Raw genomic sequence first — 27,752 nt, 5'->3', positions numbered from 1 at the left:
ATACCACCCAATTTTCTAACTCTAAATTTCAAACCTAAATTATCGCTTTACTGTCCAACGCTATTATCCAGACGTTGCAATTCACTTTGCTTGTTAGCTAGCAACACAATGTCGTCCGCATAAAATAAACCTGGATGCTGCTGCTCTACTACTGTGCCCGCTTGTTTGCATGAGATGAAACCCAATATTACTTCCTTCTAGCGCCCTCTCCATCCTCACCATGTACATCATAAACAGCAGGGGAGATAAAGGGCACCCCTGCCTCAGTCCCTCGTTGACATGAACTTTCTCTTCGCTCCTCATCCCTTCCTATTCACGCAAACGGTATTTCCTAGATAAATTTCTCTCAAAAGCTGTGTACAATCGCTGCGTCAGCATTCCCCTTCCAGAATATACACAATATGCTGTGGTCTACGTTGTCATACGCTCCTGTAATGTCTAAAAAGGCCACATATAACGGTCTGCTTTCTTCTCTTGAGGTTTCAATACACTGAATAAGGACAAATAAATTATCATCCAAATGCCTACCTATTCCTAAGCCATTCTGAAGTTCTCCCAAAATGTCATTATTCTCTGCCCATGCTTGAAGCTTTAATTTGATTGCCTGCCTTGCTAACGTTTACATTACCGATAAAATGGTCAACAGTTTATACGAGTGAATTCTATCTTTCTCCCCCTTACCTTAAGAAATTAAATTAATTCTGCTTTGTCGCCAACTGTCTAGAATTTGTCTATCTCTTAGACTTTTTTTCTACTGCTTTCAACAGAGCTTCCATACTTTTTGGTCCTAGTTCAATAATCAGCCTAACGGAAACCTCGTCTTTCCCCGTGACTGTGCGCTTAGGAATTTTCTCTTCAGCTTTCTTCCAGTTGAAGTGTGTCAGCGCCAGCTCCTTTGCCATATGGTTCTCTTTATTGCACTTAAATACAACCTTGTGATCGCCTTGGAAAGATTCAGCTGATATTTTTCGGATGTAATTTAATGCGGTGTACCGTTCCGGATTGTCTCCATCTTCGGGTAGGGTATGTTGTTGTATTGTTCCAGACTTCCTGCCTAATCATTTTATGTGGTTCCAAAATATTCTAGGTGCAGGCTTCTTTTTCCGACGTGTTTCTGGCAACCACCGTTCACTTTCACCTTTTATCTTTGCTGGCACCACTATTTGAATCATAGACATTTCCTGCCGGTATATTTGCCATTTACTGGCTACTTCATCCTGCAGCAACTGCGCCTGCTTTGCATGCCTGTGCTCTTGGGATGCTTTATGTCATTCAGCAATGGCTTCTCGTATCTGCCTGTTCAACCAGCCTTTCGGTTTATTTTGTTTTCCTATACAACGAACATGTTGTTTCTCTTTCCTTATTTCTGTCATTAATACACTTAGAATCTCATTATTTTCCCACTCTGTATTTGGCCGTTTGCCAAGTTGTTCCTCGACTCTAGTGACTATATTTGTTATTTGTTCAGCGTTCAAATTTGGACTGGCCCTATCGCACTTATTGCTCTCTATCCCAACTACATATCCCATTTTCAAAACGATGCGTTTATGGTCACTTCCTATGCTGCTATACCCTTCCTCGTAAATGACAATTTCTCTCCACTAATCATGAATTGCTGCTGTCATCAGACAGTAATCAATGGTCGATTGCCGGTTTCCCAATTCCCACGTGATCTGCCCTTCACGCTTAGGCCCTCTATTCACGATAACGAGGTTATGTTGCTCACAAAGATCTAGCATGGACTTCCCGTTGTTGTCGGTATAGCCATCTAGATCGTGTATGTGGGCATTCATATCACCTAATAAGTTAATTTCGGCATCGTTCCGCGAAACCCTTAATATCAGCACTTATGCATTCGACTAACTCTTGATTCTCCTCTGTGCAATTATTTCCGGTCCACAAATACGTTACGCCCAGCCAAGTCTTTTTTTCCACTCATTGTAGCTGATAACCAAAGATGCTTTTGACATTTTGAATTTCGCTAAGAGCAATGGGCGCCACCTAACGGCGCAGCAGTCAAGCCTGCCCCTGGCCTCCGAACATGGCGCGCAGGTGCATGCGAACACTGAGAAGCGAGCCACGCGTCAGCCGAGTTCCCTTTTCGCGCTTATTCCTGGGCGCGCTGCACCATCTAGTGGCGCTGTCGAGAAATCCGCACCTGGTCTCCAAGACAAATAGCATGGCTCGCCAGTGCGTGCGAGCCGCGAGAATTGTTCCTGCTTTTTCTGCAAACCCTGTGGCAAGTACACAGTGAACCAAGTTGGTGAGAGTTTCAGTGCAGAGCTGCACTTAAGCAGTGCATTCATGACGCAGCTCGCTAAAGCGTTGACAGGAAGGACGTCCATCAAAAAAAAAAAGAAAAGCGGCAGATATCGGGCTCATTTGTGGCGCAGCCTTCTAAAGGGTCGCGTAGCTGTCCTTGAAGAACCCGTGTGGCGTGGGTTCTATTCTGCCAAGCATCGTGTAAATTTAATGGATCTTTTTTTATCATTCTACAATTCTACGGAAAATTGCCCAATGACCAAAGCCGTCATCAGAGAGGTTCATCGAAGACCAGCACAGGTCGAGTGGCACCTACCGAATGCTCCAAGTCGGCGTCAAAGAGTTTCTTCGAACAACGGTAGTGTAGCGCGATTTGAAGGTTATTTCGCGAGCGTCGGCCGGTCTAGCAGCCCGTTTCGGTACAGTGAAAATCAAGATTTCGCATTCTTCTTTCCCTCGTTGGCTGTTCTATGCTAAAACAATCACCCCCGCGACGACTGTTTGCGGTGACCTATCTTTTCTGCCTCGGCAGCAGTGACATTACACACGCCAGGTGCAGCTTCGAAGCGTCCGATTCCTGATAACACCGAAGAATAGGCTGCGCGCAGTCCCATCACTGCCTGTTTCCTCAAGCAAAAAAAAAAAGAATGAAAAAGTGCCTTCCTCGGATGGGATGGACCATAGCTTAAGGAACAGCAAAAAGAGTGAGTGCAGCTGACCCGATGCCTCCGTCTGCTCGAAAGAAGTTTCTGGGTCGCGGCGCTGTTCTTGTTCTTGGTCGACGCTCGCGCGATAAGCTTCAAATCGCGCTATATCGTGCCTATCCAGTCCTGCATGTGCAGCGACCAATGCCGGCGTGAAAGAGGTTCGTCAGAGAGTGACACGTGTGTACACTTTGCCACATACTCATTGACTCAAATTGGTCCCGAAGTTGGTTTCAAACCCTCTTCCGTCAGCACAGTAGCCAGATGCTGCAATAATTCGACCATGGGCTACACGGTGCGCAAGGTTGGCGGTGACATGATTTGTGACAAACATTGATAGACAGATATCCCCCGGAAAGTTCGTGATGTACCAAAGGACGCTGCTTACCAAATGCTAATGCATGATAATGCATTAAAACGAAAACGAATACAGTACACGAGTTCAAAAGACAAATTACACAGGGAAAATACAAAAGAAATGAACGCTCATGAATGTAACGTCCCGAACGCAATACTCGCAAACACACCACCGGTTACGGAAAGGCGCGAAAATTAAATTTTCTGATTCCTGGAGAAAAGAATGCGTACATCCCCGAATACACCGTTTCTTCCCGAGTTAGAAATACAACAATTACATTTAGCGAGCCCCGATGCAATGAAACATGGCAATCCACATTACCTATGACAATTCAAATTTTAACTGTTAAAATTTGCGCAGAATGGTCAGCTAAATATTACATTTAAGTGTAAATAATTTCTGAGGTTTAATGTGCCGCAACATCGACATGATAATAAGGAATGCCGTAGCGTGAGCCTCCGTAGCGTCAGCCTCCGCCAACTGGGTTTATGTGGCATGCATCTTAATCTAACTCCACGAGCGTTTTTGCAAGTCATCCGCGTCGATGTGAGGCCGCCACGACGGTGATCAAGCCCTTAACTTCGAGATCAGCAGCACAACGCCATATCCACTAATTAAGCTACAGCAGCGACTAATAATTCTCTTTAATTGGCTGGTTGTTGTTGATACCATTCTGAATAAGATGAGACTTAAAGAAAACTCTTTTATATAATTAAAATATTTTTCCATACCAGGCCAGGAACACCTGATTGTGGTATGTCATCGCGCATAAATAGTAGCACAAAAATGGCAGCGCTATAGATCCGGGCGGCATGCGGGACGAATGGCACCCGGCAAGAGATGGACAGTAAAAACTGCTGGACAAAAAAAGACAGCCACAATTTTGAAGTAAGCTTATGTGTAACCCTGCCTGGTGCCGCGTAGGGGATGGCTTTTCTTCCTCCGCATTGTATTCGTATCTAATCGCCTGTCATGCCGAGTCGCCGATCCCTGCGATAACGGTGGCGTGATCATGCATGAACCGATCGCAGAATGCAAAGTAAAAAAAAAAAAGAAGATAACGAAAGAAAGTGTCACAAAGTAGTACGCCAGCGTTCATCAGGTCTTGCATGTAGAAGGGAGCGTAGTTTATTTGTTCGTAAGTAAGCTCATACACATAAGACCAGCATCAGCATGCGTGGGAGGCCGGGCGGGCGGCGTCAGCCGTAGGACTCCTGCGCCGAAGGTTGCCGCCGCTGGCGCGACTTGGGTGCAATGAAATGCAGAAACTTTCGCCACTCCGCTCTTTTTGATTTCTGTTAATAATTGTTTTATCGTCCTTTTAATCCTCGATTCTGCTCTGGACCACATATTATGCGGATTAGAAATGAGTAAAACGTCCGGTTATTCGGCAGTGCATACGCTGTCCCAACAACAACAGGGATGTAAACAAAGGCCTTAATTGGAGACTGAGATTGAGGCAAATATTTGGACATTTTACTCCGAATGGTCCGGCAGACGAAAACAAATATAAAAGACTTTCATAAACTTTTTCTGTACTACTTTGTACTTTCTTTTAAATATGTAACATAAACTCATGTGTAAAAACGTCCTGGATATCCAGCCCCAGCCCCACGTTCCCTTACTCTTCCGCGATCAAAGCATAGTCCCCTTCTTCGGACTCCGAGTCGCAAGTCTCCTGAACAATGCAGAATTCAGTCCACCGTCGTGTGAGCATTGAACTGCCACTGAGATCAAATTGGGTAAACGAGGAGAAAGGGGTCATTATGCCTGGAGTACGTGGAAGGTTACAAATGGCTCATAAATTACGGTCCTTGCAATTTTTTTTTTTACACTGATGCGTGAACGCAATATATGGGCATTATCTGCAATGCTGCCGATTGGGCTGTGAAACCTCTAGCTGACACTGAGTGCACATTTAGCTCAGACGTAGGGCATGCTAGTTGTAATCTGAGGGGAAGCTCTAATCTTTCTGGCTTAATATTAGAAGCATTGGGAGTAAGTATTCAATATTCGTTTTCTCACTATTCGCTTGCATTATAGGAGGCGTCAGTGATGTCCCTGGTGAACTAAATGGGTCACATTGTTTGTATTGGACAGATATAGAAAGAAAGATTTGTAGGGAATGTTCTGAGTGTCTAAGGTAAATAGGGCATCTGTATTAATTTGCTTGCTCAAGTGCTGCAGAACGTTATAATTGCGTTTTCCGAAACGCGCAGAAGTTGCACTCCTGGGGTATTGCAACAGCCATCTAGAACAAATTTGGAGACACGGGGAAAATCATGGCTGATATGAATCACCGAAGGTAAATCTGTGTGGTTGAAGTACACTATTGGCTAAAAACTCTACTACGTGAACGCGTTACGGGCCGACAACATTTTGAACAGGTTAGAAATATGGTGGCGACATTTGAAAGTGTGGGATTCAATTACAAGCCACTGAAAAGCCTCATACAGAGGCTAGAAAGCAATAACGTCACTGAAAAATTGGGCTGTGGTTCAGCAAGGTCGCACAAGTCTGCTGCCTTCTTTATGAGCATACTCACATGAGTGTGTTTCAGGCGATTGGAATAGCTGCGTTTGCCATATCGTCAAACGTTCTTTTGATGTTAGAGCACAACATTAATAACAGCGCGGCCAGGTTGCACTCAATATAATTTATTAGAAAGAAAATTGAGAACACTTGAGCGATTCCTTCTGACCTTAACTACTTTACTGCTAAAGCTTAGTTGGCCCTCATTGCAGTCCAATATTTCTTTCTTCTTTTGGTTGCCTGCTCCTTTCTCACTCAAGTTCTTTCACCCTTTATGGGGAACTGGACGAGAACGTAGATGTTATAGGGTGATTTCTTAGGGGCACCGGTGCTATCATATAAGAATATAGTTTCAAGTAAGAAATAAAAATGCATATTTATTATAATTTTTGAAGGATAGTTATGATTATGTGATAATACAGAAAGAATAGAGTGCAATAGATGAGCTCTCACCTTTTCTTCTTTGTGATGTTCACAACTTCCTTTCTGTATAACATAGTAGCGCATCCTGTGGAATTCGAGCTACCTACACGGAGACTTTAGCACTATATGACTCTTCATGTTTAAGCAGCCTATTTATTTAGTGGAAATGCAAATGTTTAGGAAACTTTTTATGAGCACTTGTTTGGCTGAAGGCTTATACAATTTTGGGGTGGTTTGCGGCATATCAAGAGTTTCATTGAGATAATCTGAGCGCATCGTGTTTATGTTTGGTTGATTTGTGAAAAACAGCCTCATTTTTTGTCTTCCATCCTTCAGTAAACCAGCGCGTAAACACCTACCTGCCTGACCTGACTCCAGCGTCCTAATTGAGATGAACTTCAAACTTGAAGTATCTTTGCACCAGTTTTTAAAATCATATTTTGTATAAATCGATGTTTTCGCCGCACGTGAGAAGGGCAGTCGCTGTGTTAATTCTTTTAAGGCACGACTACTAGTTCTGATGGTTCCCTTTGGAACCAGCAAATATACGCTGAAAACAAAACATTTACTACGACTGATGTTGAGATAATGATGATGGTGATGATTTATGGACATGCCCTTTGAAATGGGGCGGTCACAATTGGTCACCTAACCTGCTTTGTTTAATCGATACACTGTATAGGTTTTCGATTTTAGAATATTTGTATTCATCACCATCATTTTTTTAACCTCAAAACTTCTCTATCTACCATGTATCGCTACCTATGCCTGTAACGGAACCGTTCATATCACTTACTTCCCTGCATTTTCCCCCCAATACTATAGACGTATCTTGCTTATCTTGACTAATGGCCCGTTGATACTTCCATCTAATCTAAATCCAAGCGCTTCTGGATGGTGTGCGTTACCTCGGGGTCTCACTTAGTGAATCCCTTCTGATTCCAGTAGCATGTGCCGCGTGGTCCCAGGATTTTTGCTGCAGCAATCACATGTCTCATTTTGTTGCGAATATTTGCTCCAGTATGTTTTGTCCTTAGGCAACCAGCTTGAACCTTAAATAGCAAGGCACTTCCGTTTGTGCTATTGTACAGATTTTCCCTACTAATTTATTTCTTCACATCGTTGTAAATCTCCATGGTCTTTTTTGTTTACATTCCATTGTTTTGTTTGCATTCAATTCGCTGTCTCTGTTTCTATGTTCCCTTCTAATGGCTCCTCGCCGTCTGTATACACTTTCAATTACCCTGTACTTAGCTGCGAACTTCCTTGACCTCTTCCTCCAGTTTGTGTGCACGCTTTTCAGACACAGATACGAGGTGTACGAGCGAAATGGTACTAGCTGCTAGGTGCACGCGCGAAATGACGCAGATCGACCTACGGGATATCAGGGACTTCTTTTTCTTTGTACATTTGCAGCAATACTGTATAGGGCACTGGTCACATGCGAATCCTAGGAATTGGATTGGATTGGACAAGCTTTATTAAAGTTCCTGCAGGGCGCACGTCAGCGCGCCGTGGGCGTATCCCACGCAGAGACCGATAGGGAGCACCTGGCGGCCGCTGCGCGAGCCTGCTGGACGGCCAATTGCTGGTTATGTAGTAGTGGGCTTCGCAGGCTCTTCTCCCACTTGTCTGAGGTAAAATCTCCCAGAGCGTTTGTACGCTCCCAGATCACGTGTGAGAGTGTCGCCTTGTCCCCGCACGAGGCGCACGCATGGTCGGGGTAGATGTCCGGACAGATGATGCCTAACGGGGCGGGGTTGGGATGGGTGTCTCTAACAAGCGTAGCGTTAGCGCCTGCGGACTGTTTAGTTTGAGGTGCGGGGGCGGAAAGAGTCGTCGTCCCAACTAAAAGTATTTAGTGATTTCGTTGTACGTTACTGGGACGCCCCTGTTTGCCTCCAACTCGTCGAGACGCACTTGCCCGGGTGTTACGCTGCGGTCGGTAAGCGCGCGCGCAACGTCGTGGGCTGTTTTGTTGAGGTTGGGCGGGGCGCCCAGAATCCGACGCAGGTGGGCGGGAAACCAGATGACGACGTGATGCTTGAGGGTGCTCGAACCAACGCCGTGGAGGACGCGTAACGCCTGGTCGGAGACGACTCCTCTCTCGAACGCTTTCATGGCCGGTCGCGAGTCGATGAATATTATCTCTCTTGTCGTCGAGCATTGCCAGGGCTATGGCCACTTGCTCCGCCACTTCGGGGTCGCGTGTTGGTACCGTGATGGCATTTAGGGTCCGCTGCGAGGACGAGACCGCTACCGCGGCGAAGGCTCGGTTGTATCGGTAGGCGGCGGCATCCAGAAAGCGACGTTGTCCGCTTTCTTTATGCGTTTGAGGAATGCGGTCACTCGGGCTAGGCGCCTGCCTGGATTGTGTTCTGGATGTACGTTTCGCGGAATGGGCGCAATAGTGATCAGGTCGCGGAGCTTGCAGGGAACTGGCGTAAACACCGGTGGCTCCTGGGTGTTCGGTGTCAAATAGCCGAGCTCGTGCAAGAGTGGCGGCCCGTTTTGGTCGTCGTCAGTGGTATCATCTGCGCTCTCTCCTGCGCCTCAGCGATCTCTTTGACCGTAGGAACTACTGAGTAAACTAGGTAGCATCGTCGCTGCTAAACTCCTTCTGGCGTTGACGTAGGCGATATTTTCAATCTTGTTTTTACCGACTGCCTTATTTTCAGCGGCTGCTCGCTTGTGAGCATGTGCCGTGTTTGACGGTTATCATCATTATTGCAATTCACACCTCCTTTGTGCGGCCAACGCAGTTTTCGCGAGCATAACAACGAAGAATTGCATGCAACCACACGGCCACTACCACTGCTCTCACATCGTGTGTCGAGCGTAGATCCTTGCCCTAATACCTAACACTGTCGTTGCGTTAGCTCTATACGGGTGGCCACCGGGGTAGGCGTGCATGCAGGAACTCGTAGTTGAAAGCCCTGTTTCCCGATGGCAAATGAGGAAGAAAGATCTTGCAATTGATGCTGAATCTCTGAGAAGCATGCGGTCATTTCCTTCGAGAATAGGCTCCTTACGCACTACAGAGCAATAAAATGGCAAGTTGGTTCCTTTCGATATCTTTTATGAAGGCGCGTGTTTAGAAGCACTCTTAATGTCTGCGCAGCGCACGAAACACAGCTGCACTGAATGCCTTCATTGGATGCTCGAACGTGGTTGCCTGACCTTTAAATGTATCTTAAGTCATGTAAAATTCCTGTATAGCTTTGTTTTGATGAAGGGTTTTCTCTCTCTAATAGAGAAAAAAGTAGTGCGATAGCTTAGTCGCCAGTGCACTCTACTCCGAGATGCACATTGCTTCACTGGCAGCGCATGGCCACAGAGTTGGCAGACGACAGAGACAATGCGTGCTCTTTCACGTTTCCTAGGTGACATGGGCCTGGACTCACGCCTGTGATACCAGTTGTGTAATGTGTCCTTCTCCTCGTTCCTCCCATTATCGTCCCCCTTTGTGAACCTTTTTCTTCCCCTCTTCCTCTTTTCTTACGTAGAGTAGCAGGCCAGATGCTCCATTATCCGGCCGACCTCTCTACATTTTCCAGTCATTAAAATACTTCTTCTGGCATAAGTTCACATACCATCAGAGGCGATCCTACAAACGTTTTATTCTTCTTCACGCTGTGGCAATGGTGAAGCTGGGATTGACTAGCTGGACTCAAGACAAAGACAACCTTCGTCATATGTCGCCAATGAGGAGGATGGTTTCCGTCAGTGTAGCAGAATCGATGGACAGATGGACGCGTCGGACGGACATATCAAACGCAGTATTGAGTTCTGAACTGCTGTCACAGTGATGAAATATTTATACCAGAAGTGCGGCCATGTTATTTCCTAAACCATCTCACTTGCGGTGCGCAAATGTTCCTAATATGCATGTCGCCAACTGAGCAGCGAAGAACCATTTTTTCTTAGCAGCTTGGTGACGCTGATAAGTAATGGTGAGTGATGGGAGACTGCCCTTGCGTGCACACATGGACGACGCATGTATACCTGGACGTGAGTTGAAAGTGAACTGTTTGCAAAGAAACGATCGAAGTTGTGGGGCAACTATTCCTTCGATTTGCCGTCAAAGTGTGACAAATGTATAGATAGCATTCTTATTTTTTTAAGGTGCACGTTTTCCTTCTTTCTTATTCAATGCAATCGTGTAACAAGATGGCGCGAATAAGCCATTGAATCAAATTGTTGGGGTCTCTTTATTAAAACAGAGCCACGATCTTTGCCGCGATTCAATTTACACCTGAAAAACCCGGGTGGGTTTACTTTGTTGCTGCGTGCTAGGCACGGGTGTCAATTTTTCCTTTCATGATACCTGATGATGCATCGGCTCTTTCCTGAGTGCCTGAGGCCTGTCTCTGACCTCGTGCAATGCCCACTGTTCAGACTCCTCGGTCGAGCTTGAAGTTCGGCGCCATGTCGCAGAAACTATCGGCGCGTCCTTCAGCGTCCGCTCGCATGTAATCGTCCACCCAGTTGACGAAGTGGGATACCTTCACGTAGCGCATGGCCCTCGTGTTTCTCAAGGTTTTACACAGCTGGCCGCCCTTGTGGACGATCCCTTCGAGAACCCAGGCACCGTCGTCTCCCTTGCGAACCAGAGGTCCTCCACTGTCACCCTACAACAACAAAACAAACATTCCTCGTCAGACAGAAAGACAGGCATAAATATTTATTTACATTACTAAGATGATGATGGGGACGTAGACAAAAAGCTATTCACACACTTGACGAGGGTCCACGTCATCTACAAGGAACTTGGCTTATGCGAGCATACATAATAACTACAAAGTGGCAATTTATGCAGCATCAAAAAAGAATAATTCGGTAAGAAATATCTAAAAATTCAAAGTATCTTACAACTTGCACTCGAAGGTTGATTGCACATGCAAAAGCAAACAGGAATCACTCTCCTATAAAACAGTATCATCGCGTGCATTTAATAGAGAGGGTAGTCCACAAAATATCATTTCTCGATCATAATTCGTATGTATTTTTGGTGTAAAGCAATCTCCAGCTGATCGGGAATCGTATGTCTACGTTTCACGTTTTAAATTGGATCCTTCAATTGGATCTTATCGCAAATGATAAGAGATTATTTTTGTGCATGCGCTTTGACTGAAGGTTTTCGCAGCGTTCAACTAAACTATCGGTGTGCTTGCAGCAGTTTCAGTGTCGGAGAAATATTGTTTCCTGCGGTATAATTCATGTGATTCTCGCAGCGTTTTGGAAACAATGGTTGAAGAATATCTACATTGCGACGATGGCTGCAGGAAGTTTAAATATAGCTAAGAGAAAGCATCGGATCGACAGCAAACAGTGGCAAAATGCTCTGATGAACCTGTATCTCTACAAACGGACATAAAGAAATTCTTTAGGTTGGAAAAGGCGCTAGTAGCAGCATTTGCGTAGACCTTACGCGAGTAGTTAGAAAACTTCGAAATGTCAACACGTCGTTTTTTAGTGGCACGATCATCGAGTGACACTCTTCATTCTTGCGCAGCACTTCCGGTTCACCTCCTCAGACGACCGCGGATGAAATTAAAAATAAATCAGAAAAAAAAATTACAAAATAGCGCAGTACAAAATTCACGGGTTTCATTATAGATATGATATCAGGGCATACGTTTAGTCACAATATGAGTTAGTGAAGTGTCTGGAATAATCATAATTACTTAGAAATCACTGACTACCGCACACCAAAGCATAAGATCGTAGACTTTACAGACTCAACACGTGAGCCACGTTTTTTTTTGTCAATTGAACATGTTTGTAGTTAATATACATTCTTAATCAGATTTATTTGAATGTACAATGTATACTGCTGTATATGAATTGTTATAGTGTAGTCTTCCTGCAAAAAAAATTGTACATCGTAACTTAAGATGTCGAAACTGTGGCTGCGTCAATTCAGGGTGTCTAGGGCCTAGTCAGGTGACCATGTGTGTCATCTTTAGCCCTCTTCAACCGGACAACTGTATATTGTCTAAATTCAATAAAGTCAAAGTCAACGTCAAAGCACGACTTGGGCGAAATTCCTGGAAACCCGGAAGTAGAAAGCGGAAGTAATGACATCGCTAATGATGTCATACACGAAAATGTGACATGCAGTTGACCAGCTAATTAGCTGAAAATAGTTACCTGGCATAGACTGAGCATGTGCCTAGCAGCACAGATGTGACGTCCCTCCTTCCTCTCTCGCTATTCCCCTCCCCGCGCTGACCTAAACGCTGACCTGCTTCTCGCTCGCTTGCTCGCAACAGCTGCGCGCGCGCACTCGTTTCATGCTATGACGTCAGCACCGGAAAGGGCGCGTAAGGTGCGCCTCTCGCTAGGGGGCTGCGCCGCGTCAGGTAGCACGCACGGCGCATCCTCCTCTCCCTCACCCGCATATCGTGCCAGGGGAAAGAAGTTCGCTCGCTGATAGGGACACTAAAGGTTAATATTAGGCCAACGTGAACTATTGAAATACCATCCCAGAAACGTCTGCTTCATGCGAAGAAGAGACTTATTCTAAGAGAAAATGCGCTCTGAGGCGTCCGCGTACCTCTAGGGCAGTTCAAATCGCCCACCCTCTGATCGAGGAGTGGTGACGTCATCGTCTCATAGTGATTCTACGCCGCCGGTGAGCAAAACGGCGCCTGCAGACGGCGCTACGGCTTTTCTGCGCAAAACGCAAGCGCGCGGCCAGAAACATAGCCAAGACAGAGCCGACAGCAGCGCGAAAGCGGAGCTATGGTGGCTAGCGAAAGGGAAAGCGCGCGACGATAATAATAATAATATTTGGGGTTTTACGTGCCAAAACCACTTTCTGATTATGAGGCACGCCGTAGTGGAGGACTCCGGAAATTTTGACCACCTGGGGTTCTTTAACGTGCACCTAAATCTAAGCACACGGATGTTTTCGCATTTCGCCCCCATCGAAATGCGGCCGCCGTGGCCGGGATTTGATCCCGCGACCTCGTGCTCAGCAGCCCAACACCATAGCCACTGAGAAACCACGGCGGGTATCGCGACGATAAGCTGGTTCTTTATTTGATGAGGCCAACTATAAGGCTCGTTACAATGGACGACCCTGACAACGACACATTGGTTCGCGATGCTGGGCTCGACTTCAGCGATTTAAGCGCTGATGAACGTGACCTACAGCTGAGGGCTCGCGCTGCCGGCGTCGTTACATTCTACTACGAAGGCAAGTGTATGTCATGGCTGTACATATTCGCACCATTTGTAGCTTTTCCTGCGTGAAAACCAAATGCCGCACTCACCGCCCCTCGTCTTCGCCCTGCAGTTGTTCTTGCGCTTCGCAGAATGCAGGGAAGACCAACGGAACAGCGCTACGGGAAACCATTGCTTTTAAAGGCACTCCACATGACTTCAGTAAGTCGGCGTTGGACTCGTAATCCTCTGGACGAAAGTGCAGCGAGCCCACTATGCGATTTTTCGGCTCTTTGCCGACGCGCTGTGGCAGAGGTACGGCACTTAACCACTTCGAACGGAGAGGTTCATTCGTCGGCCCACAGGGATAAGTAACGTTGGATTCGCCGCCGCAACTACCCTTGGCCAAGTTCTGCGGACCATTCGCGCATCCCACGACATCACAAGGACGTGGTATTCTCTGTGCTTGTTCCAAATGCAAGTTTCGCGAGCCAGCAGAACCAGCGCAGCACGACGCGGTAACGAAACAATGGAAACTCCAAAGCGCGTGCGGCGCAGAGTCCAGCGCGCAGAGTCAAGCGAAAACGAAACCTTTCGACCACCCATACTACTGAACGGTAACGTCAAATTTTTATATTTTTTTTAGAATCGAACAGAAGTAGACAAGTAGCGTTTTCTTCCGTCTTACAACCTGATGAAATGATCTTTTTTTATACGAGTAGTTGAGTACTAGCGACATAAATTATGATGAGGAATACCTTCGTCATCGGGCTAGTACCGGGATGTCGCTGGGGGGTCTCAAATCGTGTCATGCATTTACCTCAATTTCTCGGTTACTAAAGCTCTGTTCGCGGTTATATTGACGCCTCAGACGTTCTAAAGCATTGCTTTATAACTTTAACGTGGCTTCATAGTAATCTTTAGTGTCCCTTTAATGTACAGAACACAAACACCGAGGTGCAAGTGCCACCAATTGACACCTAAATGAAAGATTAGGGTCACCTGGAATGTTTTCCTCTTTGTTTCACCTAATATACCGATACTCTGTGGTACTATGTGGTACGATCCCACAATATCGTATCACTTACATAAAAGACAGGGATGCACCGGGAAGGCGGGAGATGAAAATTGAAGACGATGAGCAAAATGAGAGCAAGGTAAAAGCGGGAGCCAACGTTTCGACAAGTGGACTTGTATTCAAGGCGCCATATGCTTTTCTCGGCAGAATGCATAAATAGGATTGTTCGCTTTCAAGTTTTATATTTTTTTATTTCACTTCAACCAACCAAGTCATTTCAGCCAGCATTTCAACCAACCAGGTCATAACGTTGATGAACTTAACCTGTACATCCTGCAGTCAAATTTTCGTTCTGCGCGAGACAGAAAATACACATAATCATTCCTCATCTATAAGTTCAAAACATAGCAACTGGTACGTATAAACGTTTCAAAGGCGGCCTTAGAATCTATTCGCTATGCTAAATTTGAAGCTATAGCCAACAGTACTTAGTTACTTTTCATTGGGTTGCTGAGTGTCTTTTTTATCTTTTTTATTGCTCTTTGTTATCATTTATGTATATATTTATGCTAGTTTAATATTTTTTCCAGGAGCACCATTTTCTGCTACTTCTTTTATTCTCTCTTGCTGAGAGACGACAGTTCACTGATGATCTTCAGCGGGGCAGATAATCTCCCTCCCCTCTGTCGTCCAACCCTTCCACAAAATAAAGGAACCTACAGTGACACACCTACTGGCTGACACACGACGCTACCTCACATTCCCCCACCGACGTTGAATGGTATGCCTTTCTTTTCAATTCTACACCGTTCTCTCTAAGACACCGTCGTTGCCTCGGGCACCCGGCCTACCCCCTCTCCATTTTAGAAGACCCATACCTGTATATATTGTGCCGAGGAAAGCATATGTCTCCTTGAAAAAGACAAGTCCACTTGTCGAAAAGTTGGCTCCCACTTTTACTTTGTTGTCGTTTCACGTAAAAGACAGTAATCTAAATACAACGCTTACGCCCGTTTCGATCTCTCAGTTTTTAATCAGATGACGCATGCTTTCAAGGGAAGAACGAGCGTTACTGGCGAACGCTCGCCATTGGCGAAGTGCTCATTCCAGCTTAGATATTTCTGCAAGATCTCCTAGCTTCAAGTTTGTTCAGGCCTTTTTTGGTGTAGGCTCACCAGCGTGATGACGTAGCTTGGTGATGTAACAGTAAAACGACGCACGGCCTACTGCTACATTGAGCGGATCTCTCCTGTTCCCATGTCACCGTGCTATTCACAGTAGCCTCTTTCACTAACGGCTTTTTCAAAACAGGTGCTAATTTTGCATTTGTGCACTTCAGGTACAAACGAAACTGCTAGCTGCCTACACTTACTCAAATGGTTTCACCTGACGTCAAGAGTTCGCTGCATTCATCAGTGACGGGTGTTTTGGGAATAAACATAAAAAAACAAGCCCAAATTTTCGCTTAATGTATGGCAACACGTTTGATTTTTGCCAAAAAAATGCTTTAATAAGAGGCATTTAGGCACAGGAACTTAAGCCCTGCGACAACGTCACAACAACTGGCACTGCAGCGCAGCGTCGGTGCTTGGCACCAGGTACACTCTAGACGTTGGTATATCAGCACATCCCGTTTGGCGGACGCGTGGCAGGCAATTAGTGTACCGGAAAAACGAGACATGGTGCCGCATCCTGAAGCGAAGGTTGACCTCCAGAAGTCCGCAGTGAGAACGTTCTGCTGCTGTAGTAAATGAGTTCACACCAACAAGAACCTGTTGTTTCTGCTGATTATGGTTTATTTCGTTTCCTCAAAGCTCTACAGGACAATTAAACCTCAGCGGCGACGGACTGTGGTCTAGTTACAACGTGCTTCAAAGATTTTCTAGTGCATCGAAGCCCCGCAACATGACTACTATGGAGACAACGGAGGATGCTCAAAGGTTTAAGTGCTTTCAAAAAATTGTGTTATTACGCTATGTAAGTCATGTTAAGTAAAAAATCATGGAAGCAAAACCTACGTAGTTTAGCTTGTACTGTTTACTTTCGTGTGCTGTCGTTTGCCGCCCCTCATGGCATCGTGTTACAAGAGATGTTACAAAGGTGATTCCATCTCTCTGTATCCTTTGTTCCGTTCGTGGCATTTATGTTGTATTTTCGGAACGCCTTAAACATCATTTACGCATACATCCTCTTTAGTTCTTTCACAGTGCCTCTTACATGAAACAAGTGCGACTACCTTTTAAGAGGATTCCAAGGAATTAGCTGACCGGCACCTGCGACCGTTGCATATACCATCATGGGGACGCCACTTTAATCACGCCACCTTCGCATTGTTTACCATGGTAATAGTATAAATATGGACTATGTAACAGAATAAGCAGCCACAGCAGATCACGTTATGTGTGAGTACCCCACAATTTACCGAAGAAACGTCTAAAATTCACTGCAAATATTCGCAAAAAAATAACCAGCAGCGTTTCTTTCAAACAAATGTGGCTAACTAAAATGAAGGAAAACTGTCCGTTTTGGTTAATACTAAAAAATATCGAGAATATAATTAAATTAAGAACTGAAAACATTTAATGAAAGCCGATATATAAGGCACTGATTACGCTGTCCTGAAGCACCTCAAGGATATAGTATATTTGCCCATCGTCTATGAGCACTTTCTCTCTGCTTCGTTAATCTAGTAGGAAAATCGTTTAAGACTCGAATTAACTTACAGGCATTACTTGTTGCCCCAAGCAAAGAAAAGGGCATCATTTAAGTGCACTGACCGTTTCACAGCATGCAGAAGCTTGTGTTATGCACTGTCCCACTGAGTGCCCACAGCATGACGACTAGCGGGATATCCTTGGCTGTCGTCCTGACCTTTCTGATAGCAGCCCTTTAGGTCTACAAAAAGAAGATTGTACCCTTGTCACGCCCGGACGAAAAAAAAAAAGAATAGCTGTCAAGGCTCTACGCGGTATTCCTACGGACCGAACATTCATCGCGGCTCCGCGAACAGTAGCACCCGCGCTTTTTTTTAACATTTTTTTAGGATTTCATGATCATTTCATGAGTACGTTTTTCTTCAAAACATTTATTACCTATTATTTCTTTCAGTATTTTCTACGTGGTTCATAGGCGTGCTTTGTCAGAATTTTGGTATTTCGTTATAGTTTTGTTTTGACAGTGCTTTGTAATTTCATCACCTTTCCTTATAAGTTTTTTATTGCACTTTGTTGCGTTTCTTAGCTAAGAATTTGGGCGAGCTGGCCCTTTGAGTGGCCTCACTTTCCATATTCCAAAGCTGAAGAAGAGTAAAACAAATGCAGCATTGAACACGCTTATACGTGGCCTTGACAGCATCTGCAAGGAACAATCGCCCACACAGCCGCACCTGGCAAGGAGTGCCGTCTTCGAATGAGCCGCACAGCAGGTAGTTCGGTACTTCGTGGAATTCCTTCACGCAGCGATCGTTGGCCACGCTCTTGGTCATCACCTGCTTCAGCCCCTCCGGTCGAGAATGGGGATCGAACTCTGCGACACGGCGATGGCTCACGTTCTCACAACAACAAAAAAAAATTAACGAGGGTACAGAAGTTACATAAGTCAATAAAGCAATAAGAAAATCAACCGAAAAAATAAAAAATAAGGATATCGCATTCCTTGAAGATGGTAAGAACCGCACTCGTCATGCTTTAATACCTCCCCAAATGTCTCCCTAAAAAGCTTCCTAAAATGACGGAGACAGAAAGCATCTCTAGAATGGGATGACTGCATTTTTTTGTCATTACAACAGTCTTGAAACAATGTTTTATACTTGAAAGTACAAATGCGCCCCTTGAGGTTTTTTTTTTCGCAGGCCTTACTCTAACGAAAAAAATTTAGAAACGACCGGCTGAAAAAGGCACGTCTGAAAACCATTGGTGACAAATTAAGCTGCTGGGAAAAAATATTTCCAGTTGTGAAATCACAGCGCTCCCTTCACATGAAACTATTCAATCATGCAACCTGAAGGTCTGGAAATTTTCATTGCACCTACGCTGTGAAAAACGTGGTGACTCATCTGTCATTTCGTGTTTTCAACACTGCTTGATTGTTGTGACGATATAATGGTAGATGGTAGAACGGGAATAATCACTAAAATACAAGTTGCTATACCTTTAATTGCGAAAATGCGGGGAAAAGATTATAGTATCCTTAGAGGCCTTTTTGGTTAAATATCACAAGAAGGATCACGCATCGGTGATAAATGATGTCGCATTGCCTTTCATGTAACATATTTTAATGTGCTTGACTGTGTCCTAGTTTCATATTACGCTGGGTTATATCTGCAGGACTTCCTTTTTTACAGTGATAACCTACGGACTTGATCGTTGTCTGCGTCACGGAAACCTTACATCAGCGGCTTCGGGTTGGAGCTCTCGGATAATACTACCATGGATCTTTGCGTCATCATAGGCCATAACAAAAAAATGGCACACCTAATAAGCAAACCACCATCTTGGTGACGAGTACGTATCACGTGTCATTTTCAGAAGACACATATTCAGCAGCCTTGAATCAATGGCTTGTGTCACCTTCTGTAAGCGGGCCAATTCATCTTAAGTTTCTGTTCGAGTTATCCGTAAGGTAGTTAACATGGTCCTCCAGATGCATTATTCAGGACCGCCTTACAAAGGGAACGCCTCAACAACGAAACATACAGAAGGGACTGTCATGACCACGGGTTTCTAGACTTCAGATTAAATTGAGGCATGCGGTGCGTACGCTACAAGTAAGCAGGAGCTCGGAGGCGAGCATCAAGGCGGTGTCTTCGCGGTGTCGTAAATCTCCAAAGTAATGGAGTTAGTTAATACACTTGTGGGCTCTCCGCTTGGTGGCGTAGCGCATTTGTTCATTTCGCAACACTTTTCAAGTTTAATTTTAATCCCATTTTTGATGCCATTTTTGTTCATGATATCTTAAATATGACCAGTTAACTTAAAACCAGTGCCTTATCAAAGAAGGCTAAATCGCACACATCGATATTTCTTTATTTTTCTAGGGGACACTGCAATGCGGTGGTCCAGTAATCACAGCCACGCCTATATTTTGTTGGAACTTATCTAATCCCCACTTAGAAACACAGAACTAGTCTTGAGTCTTGGTCAGTTTAATTAAGACGTATAAAATGATTCTGAATGCAATTAACAATTTCCAAAAGACTCCAGTTTCCTGTTTATACGCCTTCCTTAATTTTTCTCACTCGCGTTGCATTAATGCGAACTTCGCTGCGATTGACAGCCCGGGAGGAAAAGATGAAGCATGCTGTTCATTGTTTATTCTACTTTTGCGCACATTCGAGTACGCTATACGCTGTGTGTGTGCGTGCGCGTGTGCGTGTGGGGTATAAAACGATAACGCAATTTTGTTTCATTGCACTGAGCAATGAGATGACGCAGGAAGTCTACATCACGTCTTTTAAATTAGGTTTTGACCATTCAGGAATATCAAGCGGTCTTCCATATAACGTTTTCAAGCTGCTCAGTCTATATAGCCACTAGAGATCTAGACGATGTGATCAAGAAGCCCGAAAGCTGGAGCTGACACACTGCTGAATCTTTTGGGGGCAAACTGCAGCTTGTGTAAGAAGTGTGCCTGCGGCGCAGAAATTCCCGTCGAAGTGGATGCACTCGTTGGACGGATGTATGTGTTTACTTTTACGTGAGCTCTCAGCATTGTGGTATCCGTAGTACGATGTCCTCAGTTTATTATTCCGAGTATTATTATGCATGGTAAAAGACCCGATACCGAGTGATATGGTTCTCGTTTCGAGCGAGTGCAAGCCAATGATATTTCTTACTTTTTTTTTTCCGCGGTCTGAACCTGACGTTACAAGGAGCCGTGATGTAACACGCAGCCATGATGTTACAGAAAACCGCGATGTTGCAGAGATACCTCGATGGCTAACCCGTGACTGCTTGGTGCAATAAAACACCTGAGTCATCACAGTGCCCATTTAAGTGCTGCATGCTACACACGTCATTTAGGTAGCGCGTACGTTTGGTGAAGGTTGCGCAGATAGATGCAGCTCACCCGCCCAAGTGAACTTAGTCCCGCGCCGCAAAACATGTTCAATCACCCACTCTGCATTCATTAGTCTGCGCGTTTAAGCGCCTCGAGTTCACGGGTTGTGTTTTTGTGCTTACGGTTGTCACTTTACTTATTGGTCACAGCCCTTCACGGTGTGTAGCAATGTGTATCCATCTGTACTTGAAATAGCACCTGTGCGGACCATGGAAAATCTTTTTTTCTCTTTATTTGATGCAAGCAAGCTCAACGTGAAGCGCTTCCGAAGAATAAGCGTTTGACACATAAGTAAAATGTGTAGCGCCACCGAAGATTTCCTCTTTTAACGTGAATAAAATGCCTAGCTAAAGCGAACGCAGTCACACGAACAATATGCGGTGTTCTGTCTGACGTCACTGTCGCATGCTGACAGTTTGTTGACAGCGGGTATAAAAATCCGTGGTTGAGGCAACCGAGGCAACGGTAACCACTGAGCAAGACGACACTCACCGTCCGTCTGTCCCCAGCCGGTGACGTAGAGCGTCGTCCTATCAGCCAATTCGGAACCGGGTTCAGGCAGGCAGGCTGGTCGAACGGTGTCCGTGAAGTTTACGCTACTCGAAAGCTTGACTATCCCGATGTCCATCTGCAGAGTTGCACAACGCCACGGAAACTAGTCGCTTGAAATGTTTGCCGCATATCGAAGATGACTACCATTTCTATATAATGGCACATGCCCACAACGGCCGACCGGCCAGGAAGAGGCCGGTACGCTTACAGTTTATTAGAAGAAATCAAGAAATACAAGTCAGCATAAGATTTGTCACGCTACGTAGCCACAGCCAGGCTGACACACTAGTATTTGTTGCTAGCGTTCCATGTGCATTCATGAAGTAGCATCGCTACGCGAGAGGCCCCACGTGCGCAAGATTCTTTTATGCCAAAGAGGCAGGAATGAAATGCGCAAGCTTATAGCATTTCAATAAACGCTTCTCAAAAGGTTCCCTTCACAAAGATACCAAGGTGTGCATCCCAGCTGCAAACCTGTTTTTAAAGGGGCCCTGAGCCACGTTTTAACCAAGAGGGGAAATGCTTTCGGAGTTAAAATAGGTTATTTTAGAAGTACTTCGCCGCAACGTATGCTTCTATGCGTTAAGCAGAAGCGGGAGTTATTGGCAATCAAACACGGCCTTAGCGGTGCTTCCAGTCCTTCTTCAATGTCTTCACTGCGAAGAACGTGCCCACAACAGTGTTGTGGGCGGAGTGTTGTGGGACGTGCCCACAACACTCCGCCTTCTAAATGTCTCCGTGACGCGCAGTCGAAATTTCATTTCGGATGTTGACCTAGACGCCAGTACTTGGGATTTTGGTGCCTACGACGCGCTAAACGTAAGCCAAACGCGGTTGGTCTCAGCGAGCCGCAGTGCGCTTAGCCTGCGGACTCGCGGCGGCACTTCGCGCTGGCCGCGGTATTTACGCTACGTCGCAGAAATAGCGGTCGCGTATGGGAACGTGCGTTATTACTAAAAAGTTGGCAGTTCCTTCAGCACACGCTAAAGACGATGAAAGCGAAATCGTGCGCGCTAGCGAGACATTCATTCTCATTCGATTGCGTTGTTAGTTCCTATTGCAGGTTTTATCCCACCAAAGGTCGTGGGTACGAGTGCCTTAATTTACTCTATATGAATTAACTGCGCCTTAGTTAATACGAAAGGTCCTGGGTTCAAGTGTCCCAATTATATGTGCCTTAATTGAAACCAAATGTTGTGGGTTCGAATAAAAAAAATAAATTATGGGGTTTTACGTGCCAAAACCACGTTCTGATTATGAGGCCCGCCGTAGGGGAGGACTCCAGAAATTTCGACCACCTGGGGTTTTTTAACGTGCACCTAAATCTAAGCACACTGGTGTTTTAGCATTTCGCCCCATCAAAATGCGGCCGCCGTGGCCGGGATTCGATCCCGCGACTTCGTGCTCAGCAGCCCAACACCATAGCCACTGAGCAACTACGGCGGGTGGTTTCGATTTCCACCAATGGCCGTCGGTTACACCATCAATGGTGGAACTATCAGGTATGACGTCATTGAAGCAAGGGGGAGCTTTTTTGGACTCTTACCGAAAGTCGTGGGTTCGAGTGCGGGAATTAACTTTGCCTTAATTAACTCCAAAGGTCTTCCTAGGCTGGAGTCCCACACGTGGTCGTGGGTAGCAAGATTAATTTTGGTGGCATTGAATTTCGGTGCCACAAAGCCGGAGGGTCAGTTTTTCGATAACGCCGGGCAACGGATTTCTAGACCCATAAGGTGTTTAAGGCTTTCGCCTTAACAAAGCGTCCAGAAGGTAGGGAGCAGCAGCGCATGCCACCCGCGGGCTATGATATTGCACCGTGTCCGAAGGGTAGTTCAGGGCCCCTTTAAACGGGAACTCCTGTAAATTTATCTAACTGCCACCCATGCGAAATGAGCAGAATTGTTGCGAAAGGCATTGCAACGACGCTTTCCTATTAGCCCGTTTTTACGACCACAACACTTGCTATAAACTTACTGTCAATTATCTGATTTTTTTTTTAGTGGTTAGCGTCTTAGGAGGCAAAACAATATTACAAATTCTCATACCTTCAGCACAATCTTTTTATTCGGATATTATCATAAAGCAAATAAAATGAGCATAATATGCCAGACACCTTTGGCTTCCTATTAGTCCCAATGAAGTATTCTTTCTATGCTTTCGAGGTGCACTAACTTCGTTTAAAACAAAAAAAACGTATAAAAGTCGGAAATCTCATCGCAGTACTCGTGGGCGATCTCACATATATGTAATGGCTCGAATGTTTCAAAAGTGCACTTGCGAAGTTCAACAAATACATTATCATACTTTGGGACGCACATAAAACACACATATGAAAGAAAAGACTATGCGACAAGAGTTCGAACTCTCAACTGGTAATTTTATCGAAGAACATTATTTAAAGAACTTTGCAAGTAAGAAGGGCCGTGCCGGGCATGTCCCAGGAAAAGGCGGCAGGAGAAGATGGAATAGCAGCAGATTTTGTCAAAGATGGAGGATATATTAGGCTATAAAAGCCTGCAACCCTTCATGCGCAAAGTCTGAGAACATCGAGCGTACCAGACAACTTTAAATAACGCCAACATTATACTAATCCATAAGAAAGGAGGTGGTAAATAAGTTACAGGCCTATTAGCTTGCTTTCAATGTTGTATAAAATGTTCACCAAGATAATTTCCTATAGAACCAGGGTAGCACTTGGCTTCAGTCAACCAAGACAACGGGTAGGCTTCAGGAAGGGATATTATACAACGGATCACATCCATGTCATCAATAAGGTAATTCAGAATCTGCAGAGTGCAATGTACCTATATATATCGTTTTTATAGATAATGAAAAGGCATTTGACCGTCATTCATTGAGACAGGCCGTAATCAAGGAGTACAGGAGACATGCGTGAATACCTTGGGAAATATCTATAAATATTCCACTGTTACCTTAGTTCTCCACTAGAAAAGTAGCACATTTCCTATCAAGAAAGGGGTCAGGCAAGAATACACAATCTTTCGAATGCTATTCATTGCATGCTTGGAAGAGTTATTCAAACTTTTAGACTAGGGACGCTTATTAGCGAGGGTAAACGGCGAATATATAAAAAACATTTGGTTTACAAGGGACATTCTCGTGTTCAGCAACACTTGGGATGAATTCAAACAAATGATTGAGGACTAACTAAGAAAGCGTAAGAGTAGAGTTGGAGATTATTATGCAGAAGAGAAAGGTAACATTCAGTAGCCTGCCAAGAAAACAAGAATTAATCATCGCCATTAGGCTCTATCATTTAGCCTGTGCAGGAGTACGTTAATGTGAGTCAATTATTTACGGTGGACGCCAATCAAAAGGACGATACTTACAGAAGAATAAAAACGGGTTATAGTGCATACGGCAGTCATTAGTAAATCATGACTGGAAGTTTGGCACTGTCGTTCAAAAGGAAAGTGTACAATAATTGCACTGTAGCGGTGCTAACATATGGGGCAGGAATTTGGAGGTTAACAAAGAGGCTCTAGAACAAGTTAAGGACGACGCAAAGAGCCACAGGTTCAGAAATGTTAGGCACAACGTCGAAAGACAGGAAGAGAGCGGTGTTGATCAGATAGTGAACGCGGATAGCCGATATTGTAGTTAAGAGGGAAAAAATGAAGCTGGGAAAGGCCAAGTAACCCCTAGGGCAGATAACAGGTTGACCATGAGAGTTACAGAGTGGGTGCCAAGGCAAGGGACGCGCAGTTGAGGACGGCAGAAGACTAGGTGGAGTAACGAAATGACTAAATTTGCAGGCGGAAGTTGGAATCACCTAGCGCAAGACAGGGGTAATTGGAGATCGCTTGGAGAGTGCTTCGTCCTGTAGCAGCCATAGAATAGGCTGTGATGCTGCAGCTCCTCCTGCTGATGGATGGATGGATGGATGGATGGATGGATGGATGGATGGATGGATGGATGGATGGATGGATGGATGGATGGATGTTATGAGCGTCCCCTTTGGAAGGGGGCGGTGGGTTGCGCCACCAAGCTCTTGCTACTATACCGCCTAACATCCTACCTAAGTTAAACAATGAAAAAATTAAAAAACGCTATGAACTACAACACCCAAATTTTCTGATCCCCTATTGCGAACTGTGCTTTTGTACGTCTCCGTCTTTTGTCGTTTCCCTACTTTTCTTCCACCAATACTCCAGTCACCTCTTACTAATGTCTATTGCGGACATGTTTGCTTTACCACTGCTCCCGCTGAACCCAAGGGCTTCAAGGAGGCCAGTGGTGCCTAAAACGACCGCTGGGTAGACGTCTTCACATTCTAATAAAACGTGCTCCGTCGTTTCCCTAGCTTTACCGCAGCAAGCACATGCTTCTTCTTCCTTCTTACATCTCGCTTTATAGGTGCGCGTTCTAAGGCATCCCGATCTCGATTCGAAGAGTAATGAGCTTCCCTTTGAGTTATCATAAATGGTTTCTTTTCTGATTTCGTTTTCTTCTCTTAAGTAGTTACTCATGACAGGTTCCTTTTCCATTGCCGCCACCCATGAGAATAATTCAGCCTCGCTGACTTTCCCCTTGACCTTCTTTGTTGCTCTGTTGCCCACCCTGTTGCTGATGGATGGATGTTATGAGCGTCCCCTTTGGAACGGGGCGGTGGGTTGCGCCACCAAGCTCTTGCTACTATACTGCCTAATAATCTACCTAGGTTAAACAACGAAAAAAGAAAAAAAACACTATGAACTACCACGCCCAAATTTTCTGATCCCCTATTGCGAACTGTGCTTTTGTACGTCTCCGCCTTTTGTCATTTCCCTACTTTTCTTCCACCAATCCTCCAGTCGCCTCTTACTAATGTCTATTGCGGACATGTTTGCTTTACCACTGCTCTTTCTGAACCCAAGGGCTTCAAGGATGCCAGTGGTGCCTAAATCGACCGCTGGGTAGACGTCTTCACATTCTAATAAAACATGCTCCGTAGTTTCCCTAGCTTTACCACAGCAAGCACATGCTTCATCTTGCTTCTTATATCTCGCTTTATAGGTGCGTGTTCTAAGGCATCCTGATCTCGGTTCGAAAAGTAATGAGCTTCCCTTTGAGTTATCATAAATGGTTTCTTTCCTGATTTCGTTTTTTCCTCTTAAGTAGTTACTCATGGCAGGTTTCTTTTCCATTGCCGCCACCCATGAGATTAATTCAGCTTCTCTGACTTTCCGCTTGACCTTTGTTGTTGTGTTGTCCACCCTAGAGGCCGCATACTTGCTGGTAAGCTTCCTAGTTCTTTTCCTCCACTGTGAATCAATGTTTTTCCTGTACAGATACCTGAACACTCTCCCAGCCCATTTACTTTCTTCCATATTCCTCAGCCGTTCTTCATACTCAATTTTACTGCAAGCTTCCCTCACTTCAAAACTAGCCCAGCCCATATCACCCTGCACAGCTTCATTTGTAGTCTTCCCGTGAGCTCCCAATGCGAGGCGACCCACTGACCTTTGGTTCCCGTCGAGTCCTGATTGTACCCCTGATTTATAGCAAACAACCGCATTTCCAAAAGTAAGTCCTGGAACCATTACACCTTTCCACATACCTCGGAGGACCTCGTACCTATTGTATCCCCATAGCGTTCTGTCCTTCATTATGGCTGCATTTCTCTTCCCCTTTACTGTTATGGTTTTTCATGTGTTTCCATATATCCATTGGCTTCGTTTATCCATATACCAAGGTATCTATATTCTGTTACCCGAGGTATTTCTTGGCCCTGTATCTCCACTGTCTGATCACTGTTTTCATTGAATACCATAAAACCTGATTTTCTAACACTAACGTTCAAGCCTAAATCGTTGCCTTCCTGTCCACAGATATTAGCCAGACGTTGCAAATCACTTTGCTTGTTAGCTAGCAACACAATGTCATCCGCATAAAATAAACCTGGGAGTTGCTGCTCTATTACGGTACCCGCCTGTTTGTATGAAAGATTAAACCCGATATTACTTCCTTCTAGCGCCCTCTCCATCCTCACCAAGTACATCATAAACAACAGCGGGGATAAAGGGTACCCCTGCCTCGGTCCCTTGTTGATATGAACGTTCTCCTCGCTCCTCATCCCTTCCCATTCAACGCAAACGGTATTTCCTAGGTAATTCTCCCTCAAAAGCTGTATACAATCGTTACCTAAGCCTTTCCCTTCCAGGATATCCCACAGTATGTTGCGGTCCACGTTGTCGTAGGCTCCTGTAATGTCTAAAAAGGCCATATACAGCGGTCTGCTTTCTGCCTTTGATATTTCAATACACTGAGTAAGAACAAACAAGTTGTCATCCAAACGCCTACTTATTCTGAAACCATTCTGAAGCTCTCCCAAAATGCCATTATTCTCTGTCCATGCTTGAAGCTTTAATTTGATTGCCTGCATTGCTAGCCTGTATATTACCGATGTAATGGTCAACGGTCTATACGAGTGAATTCTGTCTTTCTCCCCCTTTCCTTTACAAATCAAATTCATTCTACTTTGCCGCCAGCTCCCTGGTATTCGTCTATCTTTTAAAGTTCTTTCCACTGCTTTCACCAGAGCTTCCTTACTTTTTGGTCCTAGTTCATTTATCAGCCTAATGGGAACCTCGTCTAGCCCTGTGGCTGTACGCTTAGGAATTTTCTCTTCCGTTTTCTTCCAGTTTAAATTTGTTAGCACCAGCTGCTTTTCCCC

General features: G+C 45.0%; 1 protein-coding gene across 1 annotated transcript in view; it reads right to left on the bottom strand.

Annotated features, from left to right (window-relative positions):
- The window catches only part of LOC135908217 (transmembrane protease serine 9-like), a 67,969-nt gene that overhangs the window by 29,510 nt on the left and 10,707 nt on the right, over positions 1 to 27,752 (bottom strand). The window contains exons 4-7 of the mRNA XM_065439970.1: positions 21,017 to 21,152; positions 17,853 to 17,992; positions 10,680 to 10,910; positions 4,950 to 5,002 (exon numbers count right to left, since the gene is read on the bottom strand). Coding sequence (XP_065296042.1) covers positions 4,950 to 5,002; positions 10,680 to 10,910; positions 17,853 to 17,992; positions 21,017 to 21,152 — 560 coding nt within the window. The remainder of the gene's footprint in view (positions 1 to 4,949; positions 5,003 to 10,679; positions 10,911 to 17,852; positions 17,993 to 21,016; positions 21,153 to 27,752) is intronic.

Source organism: Dermacentor albipictus, chromosome 2 (assembly GCF_038994185.2).
Source record: "Dermacentor albipictus isolate Rhodes 1998 colony chromosome 2, USDA_Dalb.pri_finalv2, whole genome shotgun sequence".
Taxonomy (NCBI): Eukaryota; Metazoa; Arthropoda; class Arachnida; order Ixodida; family Ixodidae; genus Dermacentor; species Dermacentor albipictus.
Note: the sequence above shows the minus strand (reverse complement) of the source record. Positions and strands in the feature narration are given on the sequence as shown.